At 40.6% G+C, this 20161-nt stretch overlaps 2 protein-coding genes across 2 annotated transcripts; both read left to right on the forward strand.

Moving 5' to 3' along the window:
* The first annotated feature begins 1373 nt into the window (after window positions 1-1373).
* On the forward strand, window positions 1374-8065 carry sat2a.1 (spermidine/spermine N1-acetyltransferase family member 2a, tandem duplicate 1). Its single transcript, XM_067524981.1, has 6 exons — window positions 1374-1705; window positions 1941-1992; window positions 4988-5071; window positions 6550-6651; window positions 6790-6830; window positions 7182-8065. Exons 1-6 carry the CDS (start codon window positions 1643-1645, stop codon window positions 7347-7349), a joined length of 510 nt encoding a protein of 169 aa, XP_067381082.1. The 5' UTR covers window positions 1374-1642; the 3' UTR covers window positions 7350-8065.
* Window positions 8066-11783: 3718 nt separating this feature from the next.
* tnfsf12 (TNF superfamily member 12) lies at window positions 11784-19260 on the forward strand. The gene is made up of 6 exons (XM_067525036.1): window positions 11784-12573; window positions 13951-14032; window positions 15726-15794; window positions 15945-15968; window positions 16054-16181; window positions 18150-19260. Exons 1-6 carry the CDS (start codon window positions 12400-12402, stop codon window positions 18423-18425), a joined length of 753 nt encoding a protein of 250 aa, XP_067381137.1. The 5' UTR covers window positions 11784-12399; the 3' UTR covers window positions 18426-19260.
* The last annotated feature ends 901 nt before the right edge of the window (window positions 19261-20161 follow it).

Here is a 20161-nt window from a genome sequence, read left to right on the forward strand (position 1 = left end):
TGTCCCAGAATGTGTTAAAATTAAACTCTGAGGGGCTTTACCATGGGGTCAAAGTGCCTGCTGAAGCTCATTAGTTAGTGGCTAGTGCCAAAGAATGAAGTAATGGATGAGGTACTTTAGAGGGACCACTTGTCTTTTTATGACAACTTGAAGGAGGGGAAAATTATTTGACAGACAAAACAGAAAGAAACAATACAACTTAAACAAAGAAAATCTATTGTAACTTTCTTAGGACTTCTCATTGATTTATTCATTTGTGGGCTTATTTTTCTATGGTGCATCACTTCCTTCACAAAGGCGTTCTCACTTCCTCTAACATGGTGCTCTGGTTGTTGGGGACTTGCCGTTAGGTCTTTGTGAAACAGTGCAAATTCATGAGATCATCCTTATTTCTGCCACTGAAGTTCATAGTTCACACTGTGAGTCATCACTGTCTATCTAAACTCTATAACCTCTCCACTACTTTTGTCAAATTTTGTGTTTTTTTAGTTTCAATGACTTAATCAGTATATTTAATAACCTGCCACCCAGAGACACCTACTATAAGCTTAAATAGTCAGTGTTAAATGGATCAAGTTATTTTAAGGACAATTGGGCAGCCTAATTGTATTTTTAATGTTCTGCTTTTGTCTGAATTATTATTATTAATAGCAGTAATATTATTATAGAAACCAAGATCTCAGCAGTGGAGGAGATGTGCATTTTCCACTTCTGTCCACACGAACATCTATAAACTCTTAGACGTCTGGTGTCCTGCAGCTTTACTTACCATCTGTACTGGCTCTAAAATCGGGGTAGTGGCCTCTACAGGCTGCAATATTTATTACATCCTACAAAAAAGTTGGGTGAGAGGTTTGCACACCTTGACTTCTAAATGCAGTGCTCCTGTGGAATAAAGGCTACGAGGATCATTTCATTCAAAGGGAGTTGTTTGTTCTCTGACACTGATCAAGAACATAAAAAAACATTAACTCCTACTACACTACATGAAAAACCATCTTAGCAGGTCATATAATAATGGGTTTTTTACAATAATCTACCAGGTCTACAGTTGTGAATGTGGCTTAGAAGATATGCTGGATCACCAACCATGGGGCAGAAGCAGCAGCCTATAACTGTCTGGGCCTATGGCTTATCTATGACATTATGCATCAGCGGTGCATTTAGGTCCATATGTGTTTGGTGAAGCACACCAAGGAGAGTATATTATATAGTTTTGGGGGCTCTAGGGATATTGCAAATAAACAACATCACTTAACAGAGAGTTGTTAGAGTGGGAAGGACTGCTCCGGAGCCCCCTAGAGGATACATCTGATCCCTGCAAGAGGAAAAACACCAGTCACCGACAGAGAAAGCATCAGTAGATGATTAACGAAGCACGGCTACATCCGTTGTTTCTAAGTTACCAATCTCTATAGAGGATGTTTTATATTCTTTTAAAGCGCCTTTGTGTCCACAAGTGGAGCTGAGTCCCCCGATCACCTCCGTCCTGGGGGAGGGCGCTCTCAGCTTTTGTTCCTGCCTTTTGTGGGAGGTTCTGTCGTAGCCGGTTTAAAGACTACGGGTTATCTGCGCCCCCCCCCAGGTGATAATTCCCATTGCATCCTAGTACACAGCAGCGAGTACTCTCAGGGGAATCGACATGGACTTCTCCATCCGCGCAGCTAACGTGGAGGACTGCAAGGACATCGCGAGGATGATCATGGTGAGCGAGCACGTGCGCAGAGCAGCTGCTGGAGGACTAGGAAGACATTTTTAGCCTTTGACCCAGATCTTTAAGTCAGTAGATCCATTCATACACAGAATGCTGCTGTTTGGTTATTATGACATTAATGCATCCTGCAAATGTACATGCAGCAGCCAGGAGTGATACTTTTAACTTATTGTTATATTGAATATATGATCAACAAAAAGCACTGACTTATGTTTTTTTCCTCTAGAAATTGGCTGAATATGAGAAAATGGCAGACCATGTGAAAATCACACAGAGAGGTACTGTATGAAGAGCTGTGTCAAATTAAGTACGATACACTTCACTGCCTCTTGACCTTACATTAAAAAATATTTAACCTACATAATAACAAGGTGTAATCTGTGGGGGGGCTGTAGCTCAGTTGGTTAGGCAGTCATTTGATCCCGCGTCCCAGCTATATGTTCAAGTGTCTCTGGGCAAGACACTGAACCCCTAACAGCCCATTCCCATCCTCAGTCCAGTAGAAGTCCAGTAGAAATTGTGGAGGGTTGCGTCAGGAAGGTAAAAATAAAACTGTACCAAAAGACGTAGCCGCGACCGGGATCAGTTAGTAAGGCAGTCGTCTTACCCCACAGGGTCAGTGCTTCGATCCCAGTCCCGGCTACGTGTTGGGCAAGACACTGAACCTCAAGTTGCTCCCGGTGGGTCAGGTGAGCACCTTGCATGGCAGCCACCGCTATCCAGGTATGTGTGTGTGAATGGGAATCCACCTTGTAAAGTTTACCCAGCAAGAGTTAACTTTAACTAACTCTAGGCTTTCAGCACAATCCATTTAGTAGCAATTCTGGTGCTTTGACCTTTGGATCACTTGTGAATTTTTGATTTCAAGTGGAAAATTCAAATATTGACATTGACCGTTTTGACACAAGGCCAAATCTCAACACTTTGTTTTGTCCTTTCAGTTTATCTCATGAGTTCAGGGTCGCCACAGTGGATCATTTGTCCGCATGTTGATTTTTCACAGTTTTTACTGCCAGATGCTGTTACTGACGCAACCCTCCCCAATTTATTCCAGGCTTGGGACAGAGTGTCTCGCCCAGGGACACTTTCACATGTGGTCGGGAAGAGCGGGGCATGAATCTTAATCTCTAACAGTTTAATATGGAATGAATTTATAACCAAAGAGGGTACTCAGTTTTCCTTTATAATTGATGACCTGTAACACAGGACACTTTAACATTTTATTCCCCAGTCTTCTTCTTCTTATTTTCCTTTCGGCTGTACCTTTCAGGGGTTCCACAGCGAATCACATGCCTGCATCTAACTCTATCATCTGCATCCTCTTCTCTCACACCAACTAACTTCATGTCCTCTCTCACTACATCCATAAATCTCCTCTTTGGTCGTCCTCTAGACCTCCTGCATGGCAGCTCCAACCTCAGGATCCTTCTACCAATATATATATTCACAGTCTCTTCTCTGAACATGTCCAAACCACCTCAATCTGGCCTCTCTGACTTTATCTCCAAAACATCTAACATGTACTGTCCCTCTGATGTCCTAATTCCTGATCCTGTCCATCCTCGTCACTCCAAAAGAGAACCTCAATATCTTAAGCTGTGCTACCTCCACCTCTGCCTCCTGTCTTTTCTTCAGTGCCACTGTCTCCAAGCCGAACAACATCGCTGGTCTCACCACTGTCTTGAACACATTTCCTTTCATTCTGGCTGATCTTTTATCACACAGCACACATGACACTTTTCTCCACCCGTTCCAACCTGCTACACTTGCCTCTTCACCTCTTTTCCACACTCTCTGTTGCGCTGAAGCATTGACCCGAAGTACTTAAAGTCCTGCAGCTTCTTCACCTCTGCTCCCTGTAACCTCACTTTTCCACCTGGGTCCCTCTCATTCACACACATGTATTATGTCTTACTGCGGCTAAGCTTCATTCCTCTGTTTTCCAGAGCAGACCTCCACCTCTCTACATTTTCCGCTACCTGCTCCCTGCTCTCACTACAAATCACAATGTCATCTGCAAACATCATAGTCCACGGAGATTCCTGTCTAACCTCATCTGTCAGCCTGTCCATCACCAGAGCAAACAAGAAGGGGCTCAGAGCTGATCCTTGATGCAGACCCACCTCCACCTTGAACTCCTCTGTCACACCTGCAACACACCTCACCACGGTCTTACAGCTCTCATACATGTCCTGCACCACTCTAACATACTTCTCTGCCGCTCCAGACTTCCTCATACAATACCACAGCTCCTCTCTCGGCACCCTGACATACGCTTTTTCTAAATCTACGAAGACACAATGCAACTTCCTATGACCTTCTCTGTACTTCTCCATCAGCATCCTCAAAGCAAAAACTGCATCTGTTGGACTCTTTCTAGGCATGAAACCATTTTGCTGCTCACAAATTTTCACCTCTGCCCTTAGCCGAGCTTCCACTACTCTTTCCCACAAGTTCATTGTTTGGCTCATCAGCTTTATTCCTCTGTAGTTGCCAGAGCCCTGCACATCTGTTTTTCAACTTCCAGCACTTCGTTCTCTGCTCTGCCTTTGTCCTTTTCATCTTCCTCACCACCAGAGTCATTTTACACACCACCATCCTGTGTTGTCTGGCTACACTCTCACCCACCAATACTTTTCAGTCACTGATCTCTTTCAGAATACAACGTCTACACAAGATGTAGTCCCTGCTGTCAGTCCTACATTCTTAGCTTTCCTGTTCTCTCTCTGCCTACGAACACACCTTCTTCCTCTCCTTCTTCGACCAACAGTAGTCCAATTTCCACCAGTGCCCTGTGTAGGTCGCTGTTATTCCGGACCCGACCGATCCGGTATGGAAGTCGTGTGAAAGTGTGAAAGTCATGAATCGCATTTTTAATTTGGCCTGTGTTTTACGTCGGATGCCCTTCCTGACACAACCCTCTGCATTTATCCAGACTTGGGACTGGCACAAGAAGACACTGGCTTGTGTCCCCTTGCGGTTGCATTAACATTTTATTACCCAGTAGGGGAATAACCTGCAAGTTAACCTGCAGGTGCAATTATTCAAAACTTGATGTTAAGAATGAATTAAATTGCAGTGGAAAGATTCTGTGAGTAAATAAATGCTGGACTCAGCCATCCACCAAAATCAATAATGCCTATTAATGTCCAAAAACGACTTCGGTGCCTTCCAACCTTGTGTATCTCCAGGCCCTAGAGCAGCAAAAACAGGCTGTCACCTCTGAAAAATGTTCATTAAACTGTTCATTAAGTGTCTGTTTTTAATGTGCAGACTTGGAGCAAGATGGTTTTTCCAAGAACCCGTTCTTCCATGGGATCATCGCCGAGGTGCCAGAACAGCACAGTACCAAAGAAGGTAAAGGAGAACCACCATTAACACTGTTGTTGTAGAAAGTCAGACACCAGCATTAAGTTGTTTTAGTTATGGACTGAATGGACACATTATCACTTTGAATGGTTAAATGCTGAACGTGTTAGTGTTATTGTTATTACAGACCAGCTTATGTGTTTCTGGTCACATGAATACTTCTAGTTCAGTATCTGCAAGTTCAGTAACTGCAAGTACTTGTAAGTCTGGATTAACTTTATTACCCTTCTTTCACAGCAGACATTTTGGGTTGTTATAGCAGGTGTAATTAACTAATGAAGGCTGAGTCTTGTCAGCATGCCAGATGTTTAATAAATGACACCTTATTTTAAATAATATTTTCTTTCTTTTCCTCAAATTACTAATATTTTAACAGTTTAATAGCTGCATTTACCACACATTTTAAAGATCTCTGTTCCCTGGGATAACAAGCACTTTGCTGATGTGGCCTTTTGCCACTGGGACAACAAGGCAAACAAACTGATTTTCCCCAGAATACAGTAATAACCACTTTAAACCGTTTACACCGTTTTTAAGCTTGGCTAGTTGGCTGCCACTGGCTATCTCATAGCAGATATAGAGGCTGTGCCTACGAGAGCGATAAAAATGGAGCTTTTACAGAGATTAATTCTAGCAATCAAGGTGTGTGGCCGTAAATGTTTACTGTCTTTAGTCTGTCCTTGCTGGAGGCTAATGCTGGCTCGCAGTTGTCTGCAGACAGCAGGGTGATGTCTTGTTGTAAAACTGAGTGGCAAACTAAATGTTAGTAGCAATTTTATTGACAGTCCAGTTGTTGATTTATTGCATACAATAGTGCATTTTTTTATTATACATTAATTATATATTGCTTTGAACTTGTATATCTAAAAATATATAAATGTATTTAGGTAAATCTGTACTTGCCAAGGGAAATAAAACCTCAGTTCAGAATTTTACAATCAAGAAAAGTGTTTACTGCTGAGTGTATTCTGTTTATTTTAGCTTTATTTGCTTGATAGGATAAATTCTGAGAGAGACTTTACGCTTCACTGGCATTTAACTGATTTTGGTTCAAAATTTAATTAAATCTGCAGGTTAGTACCAGGATTCAGCTCTGTTAATATCTTCCAAGCACCAGACTGCTGACGCACAGAGTTAGCAGCTGCAGTAGCCGACAGTGGAGCATTTAGGAGCTAAACAGTCTGATATTTGAGACTAAACAGATCTAAACAGAAGCAACTGGACTTATTTTCATCAGATGGCCGAAACATGCTCAGGACGCCTTAAACAATGGATAACATATCAGGACTGAGCCTTTTCACATCTGTGGATGACTCCCGACTGAGATTAATCTTAACTTTTCAAACAGGAAATGTAAATGTACATAAAATGAAAAAACACACAGCAAATATTTACTAAGAGTGGCCTGAATTGTGATTCTCCTAATGCATTGAATTCACCTTTCATCTTTGACTGTTTGCTTTTAGGTCATACAAAGATAGGCTATGCACTTTATTTCTACTCGTACAGCTCATGGTCTGGCAGGGCCATCTATATGGAGGACTTGTATGTGATGCCAGAGTTCAGAGGTACAGTAGACACATCGATATTGTTATAGGGCAAACACATTTTATGATAGTAGTCTGAAATATATCAGCTTAAAGAAAAAGTAGAAGTGTACAGTATGTGAAAAAATTCCTGAATAAGACTTGGTTTCTGTCTTTTAGGGAAGGGCATTGGTAAAGCACTCATGAGCAAGGTAGCACAGGTGAGTTAAACCTAATTGTGATTCTAAGAAATGTATATTTATTCATTTATTAGGCTTTAAAATTAAATGAATATTCATGATACGTATAATCTTTGAACAATTTACAATCGCCGCTCTAATATATGACTGATCGATGATTGACAAATCTTATTTAAACACCCTACCCCTTTGTAATCGCCTCTAAAGGTAATGTCATCTATTCCTCATATACCAGACAATTAATCCAATAAATAAAGATATCTAGGAGTTCTCCGAGCGTTAAATAAACAAAGAACAAAAGCAATGGATTTATGTTATGTCAGCACACCAGTACTTATACTCGTGTTTTTGTTTAATTTTGTTTTCCTGTAGCTGGGCCTGGCTGCAGGCTGCAATCAGCTCAACTTCAATGTTTTGGACTGGAACAAATCATCTCTGGACTTCTACTTCAGTCAGGGCTGCTTTAATATCACCACTACCATGGGTTACAACTGTATGCGCTGTGAGGGAGAGGCACTTGAGCACCTGGCCCAACCCTAACCCAGCACTGCGCTCCTGACCTCTTGACCTTCGCAATCAACCGGTCAACCCACAAAATGCAGAGAGAGAGCACAACTCAGTGTCTCTGTTCCAAAACTTGCCACTCTTCTAAAATCTTTACTATTTTTTTTAAACATTAGATGTTTTATTTTTTGCAAAAGCAAAGTTTTTGTTTCTAACCACCCCAGATTTTGTCAGTTGACAGCTGATACAAGCTGCTATTGTAGTGCCGCAATTTACTACAGCATGATATGTATGTATTATGTCGTTAAAATGTGCTCATCTTACAAACTGATGCTGTTCAAAAGTTATATGCTCCTTGAGTTTGAAAATACAGATAGTATACCATTGGTTCTGTATGCTAACTAAAAAGACATGCTAATGATGGTGTAGGTAAACATAAGAGTCAGTATAACTTTTTCTTGTGGTTTCAGAAAGGCTAAAAACAATTATATGAGAGAGAGAGAGAGAGAGATGCTCCGTGCAAGCGATTTTAACGTAGGAAATCCAAACCTTGACAGATATGACTTTACTATTAATGATTTTTATTTATTGGCCTAATATTTGGAGAGTCAAAGATGTGGTTTTAAATACATTAATGGGGCATTAGCATACATTTTTATTAATATGTAAACAGGACACTAAAATATGTTTTGTGTTTTTCCCCTGGGATATTTTACCTTTGATTTATGGATTAAATACCCTCTCTTCCTGCAGCGTGATTTATTTTGAATAGGAGGAGGCACGCAATTGGCAGTAGCCTACAAACAGGTATGTTTCTGGTTTATGTGGCTTGTAGGGGAAATCTTAACATCATCATCCAGAAATGTTTATTGTCTATATTCAGAAAAACTGATTGCAATGCAAAACCAGAATCTATGTTTCAATGTATACCTATTTAAAAATGTGCCCTCATCCAGACAAGAAGCTCTGCAGAGCTGTTTGTGAAGCACAGTGTTGGTATTTGTACTGTTTCCTTCCTTTTGAGCTATATAAGTATCAAGTTCTCAAAATCATATTGTGCACTAAAGGAACCAGTTGGATTCAACCTAAAACCACCATCCATGCCGCCAGACAGCACAGTCTTGGGGCTGGTTTCAAAGAAATGGATGAATCAAAAATGATCCATCTGTTGGATTTTGAAAACTAAAATCTTGGACTAGGCTCAGTCTCTTTCTTTGAACCTGTCCAGGCGAAATCAAAGTGGCACAATACTGGTCTGCACTTCTGTTTTATATCTAGTCTGATTTTAAAACATAGGGCTTTTTGTATCCTTTCCAGCCTTTTAATGAAAACAGGCTGAGTTGAGGGTTGTATTTAGTTTGTTTTCTGTCAATCTAAACTAGAGAGAACTACTGACCTTCCTTTGGAACCTTTACAATTTGCATTTTTTTCCATACTTTGTTTACAACATAACAGTAGGAAAAAGGAAACGCTTTTTATTGATTAATTTCATACTGTGGACATTGTGTTGTTATATATCTGGTTATGTGTGCTTCAATATTACGAAACCTTCGGTTATCATCTACAGTGATGGGAAATTAGTTGTCAAAAGTAATATATTACATATTACTGTTCATTAATTTGTTACATTACAATATTACTTTACAAGGCAGTAACTTTGCAACATTCCATTGCAAAAACATTCCCATAAACTAGCATTTAGTATAATGTAAAATTATAAAGGCCCAGGTACTGAAGCACTTGTCAAGTATTAACAACACATTTCTATGACCTTTCTTCAAGCAAATAATCTCACACAGGCCTACTTACAGAGCCTGAAGCTGAACCAACTTTATGTATACACAAAATGAGCTGCACCCGAGCAGCCACAGTAGTAGCTAATAGTTATCTCTTCGTGCTTTGAATCAGCTTGGTTTGAATGGGGCTAATGGTCCTTTTGGAAACCATAGATTTCACCATGGATAATCTTTACACATCCCTTACTATATACTCTGCTGCAAGCTGCCTTAGCCCCTTCAAAGGAAAAAAGGTTAAGTTTAGGTTTTTATAATGTTTAACATAGCAAGGTTGTGCAGAATTCACAGCGGATTAGTTGAATTCATTGTTACAATCACAAATTTGTTGAGGGACTGAAATAGGCTTATTAGTATTAGGAGTCTTTTTTTTTTGAGTAAACAGAAAGTTGTTGTATGGACGCAACCCGTCATGAGACAACAGAGTCAGTAGTAAATTTGAAACATTGCAAAACAACCAAGGCGTTTGAAGAGATTAATTTTATTCAGAAAACCTTGATTCCATCCAGGTATATGTTTAAAAAAAACACATTTTTTTTAACATGGTAATACACTACTGCATAAAACAACTAGTAATATTATTACAAAACAGATGAGGAAAAGCTTTATATTACTTTGTTACTATGAAAAGTCATATATACTGGTTATCAGTGTGGAAAACTACAAGTAATGCGCTGCCATTATGCTGTTACTGAGTGCATGTCCCAGAAATCAACATCAAGCCCAAGGAAACATGAAATGATATTTATATGCTCCCTTGTATGCAACTTCCCATCAGAGTGACAGACCAAGAGTTATAACTCTGTTCCCAACATGAATTCCTCAAACTGTTTCTAATCAGTTCCTGTCAGATCCACTGGCATCTTTGCAATATATCATGTTAGTTACAGCATTTCTGCATAGAAATGACAAAAAAATACATAAAATGTTTGAAATGTTTATTGAGATTTTAGTGTGCTGGATGTGTACTGTGTGTAATTACCACACTGTGTAAATGTTGCTATAAATAGACTAGCCTGTTTATGTCCTGAGCTTGTACCATCGGTTTTGGTGCTGTACAGTTGTGCTAGAGTACAAAAAAGGTGTAATGTTCTGTCCAATCATAGACGTTTTCTGCAATCAGAGGTAGGTGTTAATCCACTACGTTAATCCAAAAAGTAAAACATTCTTCAACTCCTTACTTTTGTATGAGGTTCATGGGATAAATTAAACGAACAGAGGAGCATGAAATTCCCCAGATGATTAAAATGTATTAATATGTTTATCACATGACAGCAGACAAATGTTGGATGCCATTTTCTTTCTTCCAAGTGGCTCTTATTGCTATGTGTTGTACCAGTAACAAAAAGCCATATTACATTAAACTGCATGAGATTATCATATAATTATTTTAGGCTTCCTAATTTTACACATCGATAAAAACCACGTGTGTGTTTCACTGTTTCCTTGCCTGCTTTTTCTCAGTAGTTGACATCAGTCAGAGGAATAAAACTTGTCAGACTGATAATATAGTCACATGTTTGAATGTGTAACCTTGTCGAGTTCACTTCATAACTTTTCTTGTCATAACTTCTCTTTTTTTCAAAAATGTAACTAAATGTGAATTGCAAATTTACTAATATTTTTATAAATAAATACTGCTTGAATTTTAATGATTAAAACATCAAACAAGCTTGTCAGGAGGAAGCAAGTGCATTCAACCACCTGTTCTTTTAATCTGAGATGAAACAGAAAACTAGAGGTAGTGCTGGGGTTTCTGGGGACTTGATGCCCCCCCCCCCCCCCCCGGAATCTCGGGCCTGCACTACCTTTAAACATAATGAGGTACATATAGCGGGGTAGCAGAGGGGGGTTTGACATTACACATACCAACTATAAATGCATTGTTAAAAAAATTAATAAATATAGAAAACAACTACTTCCAAGGAGAAATGTTATAAATGAAATGAAATTGAAAAAAATAAGGTATTAAAGGTGCCTCAGCATTACAATTTTACAAATCACAAGCACAGATGTTCAAAGGCTAATTTGGCTAAAGTGATTTTTGGAATCATTGTCTTGGCAAGTATTAAATTTTTCCAGAGGAGTTTATTTTTTTGACCGCTATTAGCACTATGGAGCAAGCACACACACACACACACACACACACAAACAAGGGCGCGTGTGCATGCACACTGCAGCTGATGGTGGTAAGATGCCTGGCAATGAAGCAGCGAGCCGTCAAAGGCATGACAGTGGACGACTAGCAAGTAAACGTCGATACAAATAAAAAGACTTTCAAGTTTCTCCAAATAACAGCTTTGCAAATTTTTTTGCACAATAATGCACAATATAGACCAAGGTCCATATTGTATATAATGAGAGAAGGCACAACTACTAGTGGCAATATGTGGCTTGTTCCTGTAATATATCTAAAATTCAATTACTTTGCTCCCTTAAAGATAATAAAAAGCATTTGAAACTTCAACTAATACAAGTTATGATTGTGTGTTCAGTGGCTTTCTGCCAATTTAGACAAAAATTAAGAATTTAGGTGGGAAAAGGGCACAATCAGTTCCTGCCTCTCCTGTTGATGGCACACTTCACCGTTGCCAGTAGAGTAAATCTGGGTTATCTTTATCTGTACACTACAGCCACCACGTGGTTACAAACGGAATTGTCACACGAGTGAATGGCACATATTTTCAAGACATGCAGGCTGATGAAATTGATTTGAGAAGCAGAAGCTCCTCATAAGTTTTTTTTTCTCCCTTGCGCGCACCTTGTTGATTTACGGCGGATGCCAGCTGGTATCACTACATCGGAGCTCTCAGCGGGCGCATGAAAAAGTTCACCTCCAAGTCTCTGCGTGTGTAAATTCACGCTGATGTGTGCTCTGTCTGCCTGTCTAATATAGTGACCCCCCAGCACGCCGTTTAAAGGGAAGACAAGAGCGCTGAGTCAACGAATCACAAGGAGAAGGATGCAACAGTTGATGTGCGCAAGTTGCACAGTTTACTTGTATTTGGAGACGGCGTGCACACACTGAGGATGGTGGCTTTGATCTGTGTGAGGAACGAGAAAGGAGCGGATAATTTGTTGCTTTAAAAGCCATCACATAAACGGAGAATCAAGCACCGAGCTGTCCACAAGCAGCGGTTGTTAGTTTTAGGCGGTCCGCTTGCGCGTCTTTTACCAAAATGGACATTTGGACAGAAATGCATTTGAAGGGACTTCATGCTCTGCTTAAATGCAGTTGAAGTGCGGATTTCGGATGGTCTGCCGCGGTGAGTAGCAGTGCAGTCTGCACCAACATGCATCGGATTCTGCAGAGGAGGCGAGTGCGCAAGCTGCGGGTCGTCTGGGCTTCTCTGGCCCTGGTGGCTCTGTCTCTGGCCGCATGCAGCGCCCTGTTTACGGCGTGGACTTGGCGGCAGACGCGGGACCTGTCTCAGTCCTTTAAGATCCTGCAGGACCGACTGGACCAGGTTTGTATCGTACCTAAAACCATTCAGTCTTGCAGCCCTCTCCTTTAAAATCTATGCATCTTTGTACCAACAGGAATATTTAATCGTCTTCAACTTTTACTAAGCAATTGTTTGTTATGTAACTTCTTTTGTGGCTGCGGTTACGGGAATCATCGCGGGGGGTGTAGAGAAAATTTCAAGTCCACATTTCGCCCCCCTCTTCTCCCCATTGCACGCACTCTCTGCTATTGCACCGATTCTCTACTTGGCACGTTTATTGCTTACCAATAAGTGCAGTCAAGTTAAGTGGAGTTACTGCTTATTTTTGTGTCCAACCTCCCTCCGCTACCCCGCCATGTTTAATTACTCTGGTGCCAGTTTGTGCTCCAGTTTTATCTCAATTTACTGGAAAGCCTCAACTATTTGGCATGTGAGCACTTTTATACCCAAATGACTGCAGCGAAGCTTGAAGCATGAAACAGGCTGAAAGATAAAGTGTGGCAAGTGTAAACCTTCTGTAACGTGCAGAGCCTCCTCTCATGCACACACCAGGGTGATTCCAGTCTGACTTATATTAGTAGAAATCGGTCACTTTTTTAACCTTCTTGCACTTGCAGCAGATGTTAGTTAGACTGCAGCATGAGGTTGCATCACGAGGCAAATTGTTTCTAAATGCGGCCAAAAGGAGCTGATGGAAATTCTTCTGGTTTCCAATTCACAATATTTACAAAACCAGGTTGCACTGGATTTGTGATCAGGGCGACAGGTTGGCTGTGTATCATGTTGACAGACCTGCATACACACATACACAGTTTGTCCTTCTCTCTCTCTCTCACTCTCTCACACACACAAACACACACTCAAACACCCCAAAATTGGACACGTGGAGTGTTGATGCTGGAGCCTTTCCCAAGGGGCCCCATTCTGTCCATTTGACTGTTTGCCAGCTTCTGATGAGAGCCAGTGAGTGAATGTCTGGAGAGTGAAGAGCAACTCGTTGCCTTCATTTCCACAGTAGCAGTAAATTTAAACACACGTTCCCTGAGTCTCTCTCACTTCATATAAGCCTGCTTTGGTGGTTCAGTCGGCCCCCAGCCAAGGAATTAAAACTTTGCTGGCTTGACAAAACTCATTTCTATGTAAAAAAAAAAAGGGGGAGTAAAGACATGTGAGGAATGCAAAGCACTGAAAACATGCATTAGGTGTCGCAACTAGTCTCTGAGGAAGTGGTCGACCTAAAGCTAGCATGGCAGCAGGGCCGGGATACTGGAAGAGACATGCCTGTTTATGTGGCTGGCTGGAAGAGGCTGCCTGTGGCTGTGTGGGAACAGTGCCAGTACAAAGTCATAATAAAGTTATTAGATTTGTTAATAGTGCTTTTTTTCTCTCTTTCAACAGGTCAATACACAGAGGAAGGCCATTGTGCAGCTCATCCTGGAGAAAAGAGAGTTGCTGGTGGGACAGAGGGTCAAGAGAGATGGTATTGCAAATCAAATGTTGTCCTGAGCTACATTTGCTTAACTTCCACCACCAGTATATAAACGTTTTGATTTTTTCAGTTGCGGAAACAATATACTTACCAACTGCACTTGTTTTTTCGGGAAGAGCATTTAACACAAACGTTGGCCAGTGTTGGCCCACATGCCACTTTGGTCAGGTCTAGCGGGCCGCAGGCATTACCCGCTGCTAAAAGTTGACACAGGAAAAAGTAGGCAGCTGCAAGTCTGTTCAGAAATTACAGGTCTGACCGGAGCGGCCTCGAAGCCCAGAAAACCAGCTGGCACAGGAGCGAGGCCTTGTCGCACGCTTTTGGGCAATGAAATTGATGTTTCCCCTCACTGGGGCTCGCGGCTGACACGGCTATGATTTGTTGTAAAAGCAGTGATATTTGACGACATATCGTTGGTCTATTTATAGCCTCTGTTGTGTCACCATCGCGGCGTTGTTCACAATTTGTCTGAGAGTGAACCCTTGAGCACCTTTGTTCTGGACATGAGTTGAGGAATAAAAATCCAAATTTCACAAAAGGATTCCGTTAGAGAACTGCATGTCTGGCCAAAATATCTATACTGCTGTCCTGCAGGTATTGGCTTTTCTCTGTAGTAACTGATATCTGATTTTGTCTTCCAAAACGCATTAAACAGTGTTTAGAAATTCATGGCTATCAATTGGGGGAAAAAGACCAAACATCTTTTTCCAGTTTGGAAAGTTGACCACCACGGTGCACCATTTCAGCAGGACACAGCAGTTATGTTCTCTGCCGGTGACTGACAGCTCAAGTCAGGAAAGTCTGGCCGGCCTCAGGGCTTTACGCTCGCCCATAGCAAATCCTAAGTCTACAGGGTCACCCACCTGTGAGTTATTTTAGCAGAGACTTAATATTGCTGTGTAACGACAGGGGCCCAGTGTTTGGCTGCTCCATCTAGAAACATAAAGTATATATTTCACAGGTCATACATACAGTATTCAAGTTGTATCTATGCTTGAAATCGTTCCCCGTAGTCCAGACTGCAAAGCTAAAATAAACTTTTGGTGAATAACTAGAGCAGGCGTTCTTCAACTCTGGCCTTTTAGTGTTGTGTTTTATTTATTGTTTTTATCCGAGCGGGGCCCGTGGCTGTTGCTTCACTCTGTTCTGAATCAACTCTTTCTGGCCACAGAGCAGCCAAAGACCTTTTTGACTCTCTTCTTCCGGCACTTCATTTCTCTTACTTAGTATTTTTAGATTTGTCTCTCAGGCTACATTTACTCCTTCATCAACCACTCCTCCTCCACTCCTTCCACTGTCCATATTGTCTTTTTCTACCCCCCCTCCACCCTCCCACCCCCCCACACAGGACTCCATCATCACTCTGGCCCTCTCCTCTTCTTTCTTTTATAGTTGACTGCGACCAGCTGGCACTAAGATTAGCCCTCACAGTTCAAAAAAATAAAAGGCCTCCACTTGTGACTGAAAATAGCAGAATGAGGAAATATATTAAAACACGTGAAAGGAAATCCTTTGCCCATCTGCTAACTGCGTTAAATTGAGCCAAGTTGAACGTAAACTGCTGGAAATTAACACACCATGTTATTAAACATATACCGAGGGGTATTATTGTTTTATCAAAAACCACCAACATTATTTTCTTTGCCATTTAAACTCATATTCTCTTTCTTTTGCCTTCCAAAAGGGGGGGCGGTACGAGGGAGAAATGGAAATGGAAATGGAAATGGAAAGAAAGCAGCGTCTCATTTTGAGAGTAAGTGACTTGGCAGATCCGTAACAGGCCTCTCGTGTAGCATCTGCTGAAGTGGTTTCAATCATATGCCCCTATAAGATTGCACTCATAAAATCTTAATTGACTTTTCCCTTTTCTTTGTCTTTCAATGTGTCTCTTACTTTCCACCAGTAACCAAAGTCTCCTCTCAACAAGGTAAGAATCATAAAACTGAAGCATAATTGGGGAATCTTTCATCTGCTAGATTAATAACTTTGACTTCCCTGTGTTTGTGTGTGAGTGGGAGAAGGTGGTGTGATAAAGGGCTGGGAGGAAAGGACGTTGAATATGAGTAGAGCGGTGACGTACAACAAGGAGCAGGGCACCTTCACTGTGGAGCGAGCGGGCGTCTACTTCCTGTTTTGCCAGGTGAGCTTGTTCTGGAAGTTGTTGTTTCTTAACAGCAAGACAACTGACTAGCCTGGTCTCCACTTTAATATTAATATTGATTAATATTTAGATTCTGACAAGGGACCAAATCACTGTGTAGCTTATAATTATCACCAGCGTGCAGTTGCTCTCAGGCCTGCAGAGCATTTTAGCATCTTTCAGCTGATTGTTTCAGTTTTCTGGCCAAAAATGACTAAAAGAGACGGGGAGCAGCAAGCCAATGAAAACAGTGGAGCATTTAGCAGCTGAAGAGCCAACTTTTCTAGAATGAGATGAAAACAGAGCTAACAGGAGGGTGAATATTATACGTTCATCAGGTGGACACAAACGTGGCTAAATAAAATCTGCATATGTGATAAAGGACATGCTGGTTAAGAAGTTCAGTACATGAACCTTTAAAATGTTCTGAACTGGCTTTACTGCCACCAAGATGCCAAAATAATAATAATAATCATGCTTTGAGTGAGAGAATAATAGAAAAAAAATACTGTCATTATACAGTAATGGCTTCACACATTTTCGACTTGGCTTCTACAGTTCTAGTTTGGGGAGTACAGATTACCCAGCATACATTCTTCTGGTTTCCATGGACTGAAATACTCCCCTGCAAAATCCCTCTGATTGACATCATCTGGAGGAGTTTTTCCTCTCTGATCATGTCATGTGGTTGCTACTGCTATGGATGTGTAGTGCTGGCTGACCTAATTCTGTAGAAGTCCTTCAGATGATGTCATGAGGAGGCGTATTTAGCTAGAAGTACAGATATTTTAATACTCCAAAATAGAATCATAGGAATTAAGTTGAGCATTGGTAAAGACACCTTTTAATGGTAAAAACAAAATTTCTAAAAGTAGGGAACAACAATTTGGCTTCTGAGGTAAATGATGAATAAATATTAGATTTATTTCATATTTGCAACCACACTCAATCCGAGTCTTAAGATTAACCAGCATAAAAAATAAATACTTTTGAATACGGTGGCCACTGATTTTTGTAATAATAATTTTTAAAATAATAATGTATTTGTAATTTTGACCTTTCATCAAATTTTAATTTTCCATTAATAATGTTTTTTCCTTATAACTAATCTGTGGGCCTGGTGGCTCAGGGGTAGAGCCTTGGGTTGGGATGCAGAAGGCTGTGGGTCTGAATCCCACCCCACCAGGCACAGCCCCACCCAGCCACCAAGGGCCACCCTGGTGCCGGTCCCAAGCCCAGATAAAATGCGAGGGTTGCGGCAGGAAGGGCATGCGCCATAAAAACTCCTGCCAAATCAATGTGTGGAACAAGTTACGCTGTGGTGACCCCTGAAGGGACAAGCAGAAAACAGTTGATCTTTTTTTCATCATAACTAACTAACTAGTTTTTTTTTTCCCTTCTACTTGCGGAAACAACCTTCCATATTTTTCAGTGGTACCTCTGAGAAAATAAAATCTGTCTATTCTGCCCTGTCTGAAAACTGGTGTTTAGAGAGGCAAACACTTCTCCAAATGAGAGGCTGAAAACAATTAGATACAAGGACAAAACATACAAAATAATTTTGAGTTCAAACAGAAAATTCATCAAATGTTCAAAGTAAAAGCCTGTATAAACTCCTGACACATAAATGAATGTACCCTGTACAAAAATGAGTACTGCAGCATTATTAATAGGGTGAAGTGGGAGTTGAGGTGGCTGTGTCCACACAAGGAAAACAACAAACCCCAGTGTGGTGTCCAGGAAAATAAAGACCTCTCTTGACTAATATCAGTGTTTATTGACTGAAATCTGATCACATTTTATGTTGTATTCACACAGAAATGGAGCAAATTCTAAAAAGTTCACAAACTTTCAAGCTCCACTGTTCTAAAATGGGAGCTTGGAAATACCATGACTCTCTGGTAGGTTTTATTGTTTGTAAAGAAAGATGGTTTTGTGGTCATAGTGCTCCTCTCTGTCTCCTTTCAGGTGTTGTTCAATGACAAGCAGACTCAGTATGTGAAGTTGGATGTTGTGACCACTGGCCAGAGGCCCCAGAAGCTTCAGTGCATAGAGGGCTATGCGACGACCCCGTCTGCCGGGCCGCACGCTTTCCATTTTGTGAAGTCCTGCCAGGTGTCCGGCCTGCTGCGGCTGGACAGAGGCACAGAGCTGCAGGCCATCACAGGCCCGTCCTTCAGACTCCACACTGTGGGCAGTCCCTCTGCCTCACCTCACGTCTTTAGCATCTTTAAAGTCAACTGACGCTCAGCGCTCATATGTTCTGAGTTGGGAACTCTTTTTAAGAGTGCATCAGAGGTTGTTTTTGGGTGGACAAGGGTTTTTCTACATGGTAAAACAGTCATAAGCCATTGAGGGCATCACATCCTGCTACAGCCTCTGTAATCCTGACATTTGTGGAAGTTGTTGTGGAATTTTTTCCTGGACACCGGTGCTGCTTTGGATCCGAACAGCAGACTTTGGATTAAAACCAAGAGACAATGTGGACGAAAAGCCTCAATGAATGTCTGCCGGGAGAACAGATGTGATGGAAGCTGTTTTTTAGCTAAAGGGGTTCATATAAAAATATTTGGATGTTCATACTAGCCTTGGTATCATGTAATAAATAGTGCTTACACTCTCTTTAGAAGACTGACAGTAAAACTGCACCTTTCACTTTTATATCACCGGATGCCTCAAGGAGCTGAGAACACATCTGCAAGTGTCTGATATGAAATAATATGAAAGCTTATATGATATTTTATAAAATATAGCATCTGAGTGTGAAATGTAATGAATCAAACTATGTGTTTTTGTACTGATTTCTTATGCTTCGTTATACAATGTGCTGTGTGAGTGAGAAACACCTGTAAGCCTTTTTTAGAAACTTTGTATATACATCACACACATATGTGCATATCAAGTCATGAGCTGGCAAAGAAAGTGGAACATTTTAAATATCATTGATGTGAATTTGTGCTGTTTTCTATGGTCATTTTGATTGTTAAAGTTTTTATGTATAGCATACTTGGCTTTAATTTTGGAACGTGTGTTCAATTTATGGACTACAACTCTAAATACAGCTTTGGTTTCTGCTTCAGCTATGACACAGTAATCACCACCGCCACCACAACGCCTATATCTAAATCATCTGATGAATGTTAATATTAATCCCATTAGGAGACAGTCATGAGTGAGGCCCTAATAGATTCAGAGATACAGTATGTAAAATGTACTTCAAATTCATCGTTGAAGTTTTTGTTTAAAAAAAGTGGTAGGAAAATATATATAAATATTTTAAAAGAATCAAGGTGTAGCAAAACAAGAAAAAAGTGCATTTATGTAAATTATTTATGTGAAATTAGGTATTAGATTGGCATAAAATGTGGTACTACTACTAATCGACGGTCTTTTCTTCTATCACCACCAGCAGGTCAAACTTTTTCATTTGTGTAAAACAAACTGCCAAATTAATAACATTCAAGCTCAGCTTTACTTTGTTTAATGCTAATTAGCAATTTTGCGATTAGCGTGCAAACACTTTAAGATGATAAGTATTATAGCTGCACAACCTCCTTAGTTAGTCAGTTTATGTAAGCATGCTGCTATTAGCATTTAGCACCTACGTACAGCATCACAGGACCAACAGTAAAAAGTCCCATGTTGCTCAGTGGACAGTCAAACAACAAACAGATGTGTGATCTACAATGTACTTTTTGTTTTTAGCACTTGTAAGCGTTAAACTTATAAACCTCAAATAACTAAAAATAAGATGGTAAACATTTTTAACAATGTCACTCTTCATTTGTGGAAAAATCCTGACTCCAGATCCGCCCTATGACACCAAATCACAAATCTGCAGAACAAGCATGGAAAAGAGCCAACACACACAAAAGGGTCTGCGATTCATTTTCAATGGAGCTGTTCCAAGTAAAGTTATATATAAAATACCTTGATAACCTCAGGAAAGACCCAGAAAGTTGTGGTTCCTAGGTTTCTGA

This window comes from Channa argus, chromosome 12, assembly GCF_033026475.1.
Source record: "Channa argus isolate prfri chromosome 12, Channa argus male v1.0, whole genome shotgun sequence".
Classification (NCBI taxonomy): Eukaryota; Metazoa; Chordata; class Actinopteri; order Anabantiformes; family Channidae; genus Channa; species Channa argus.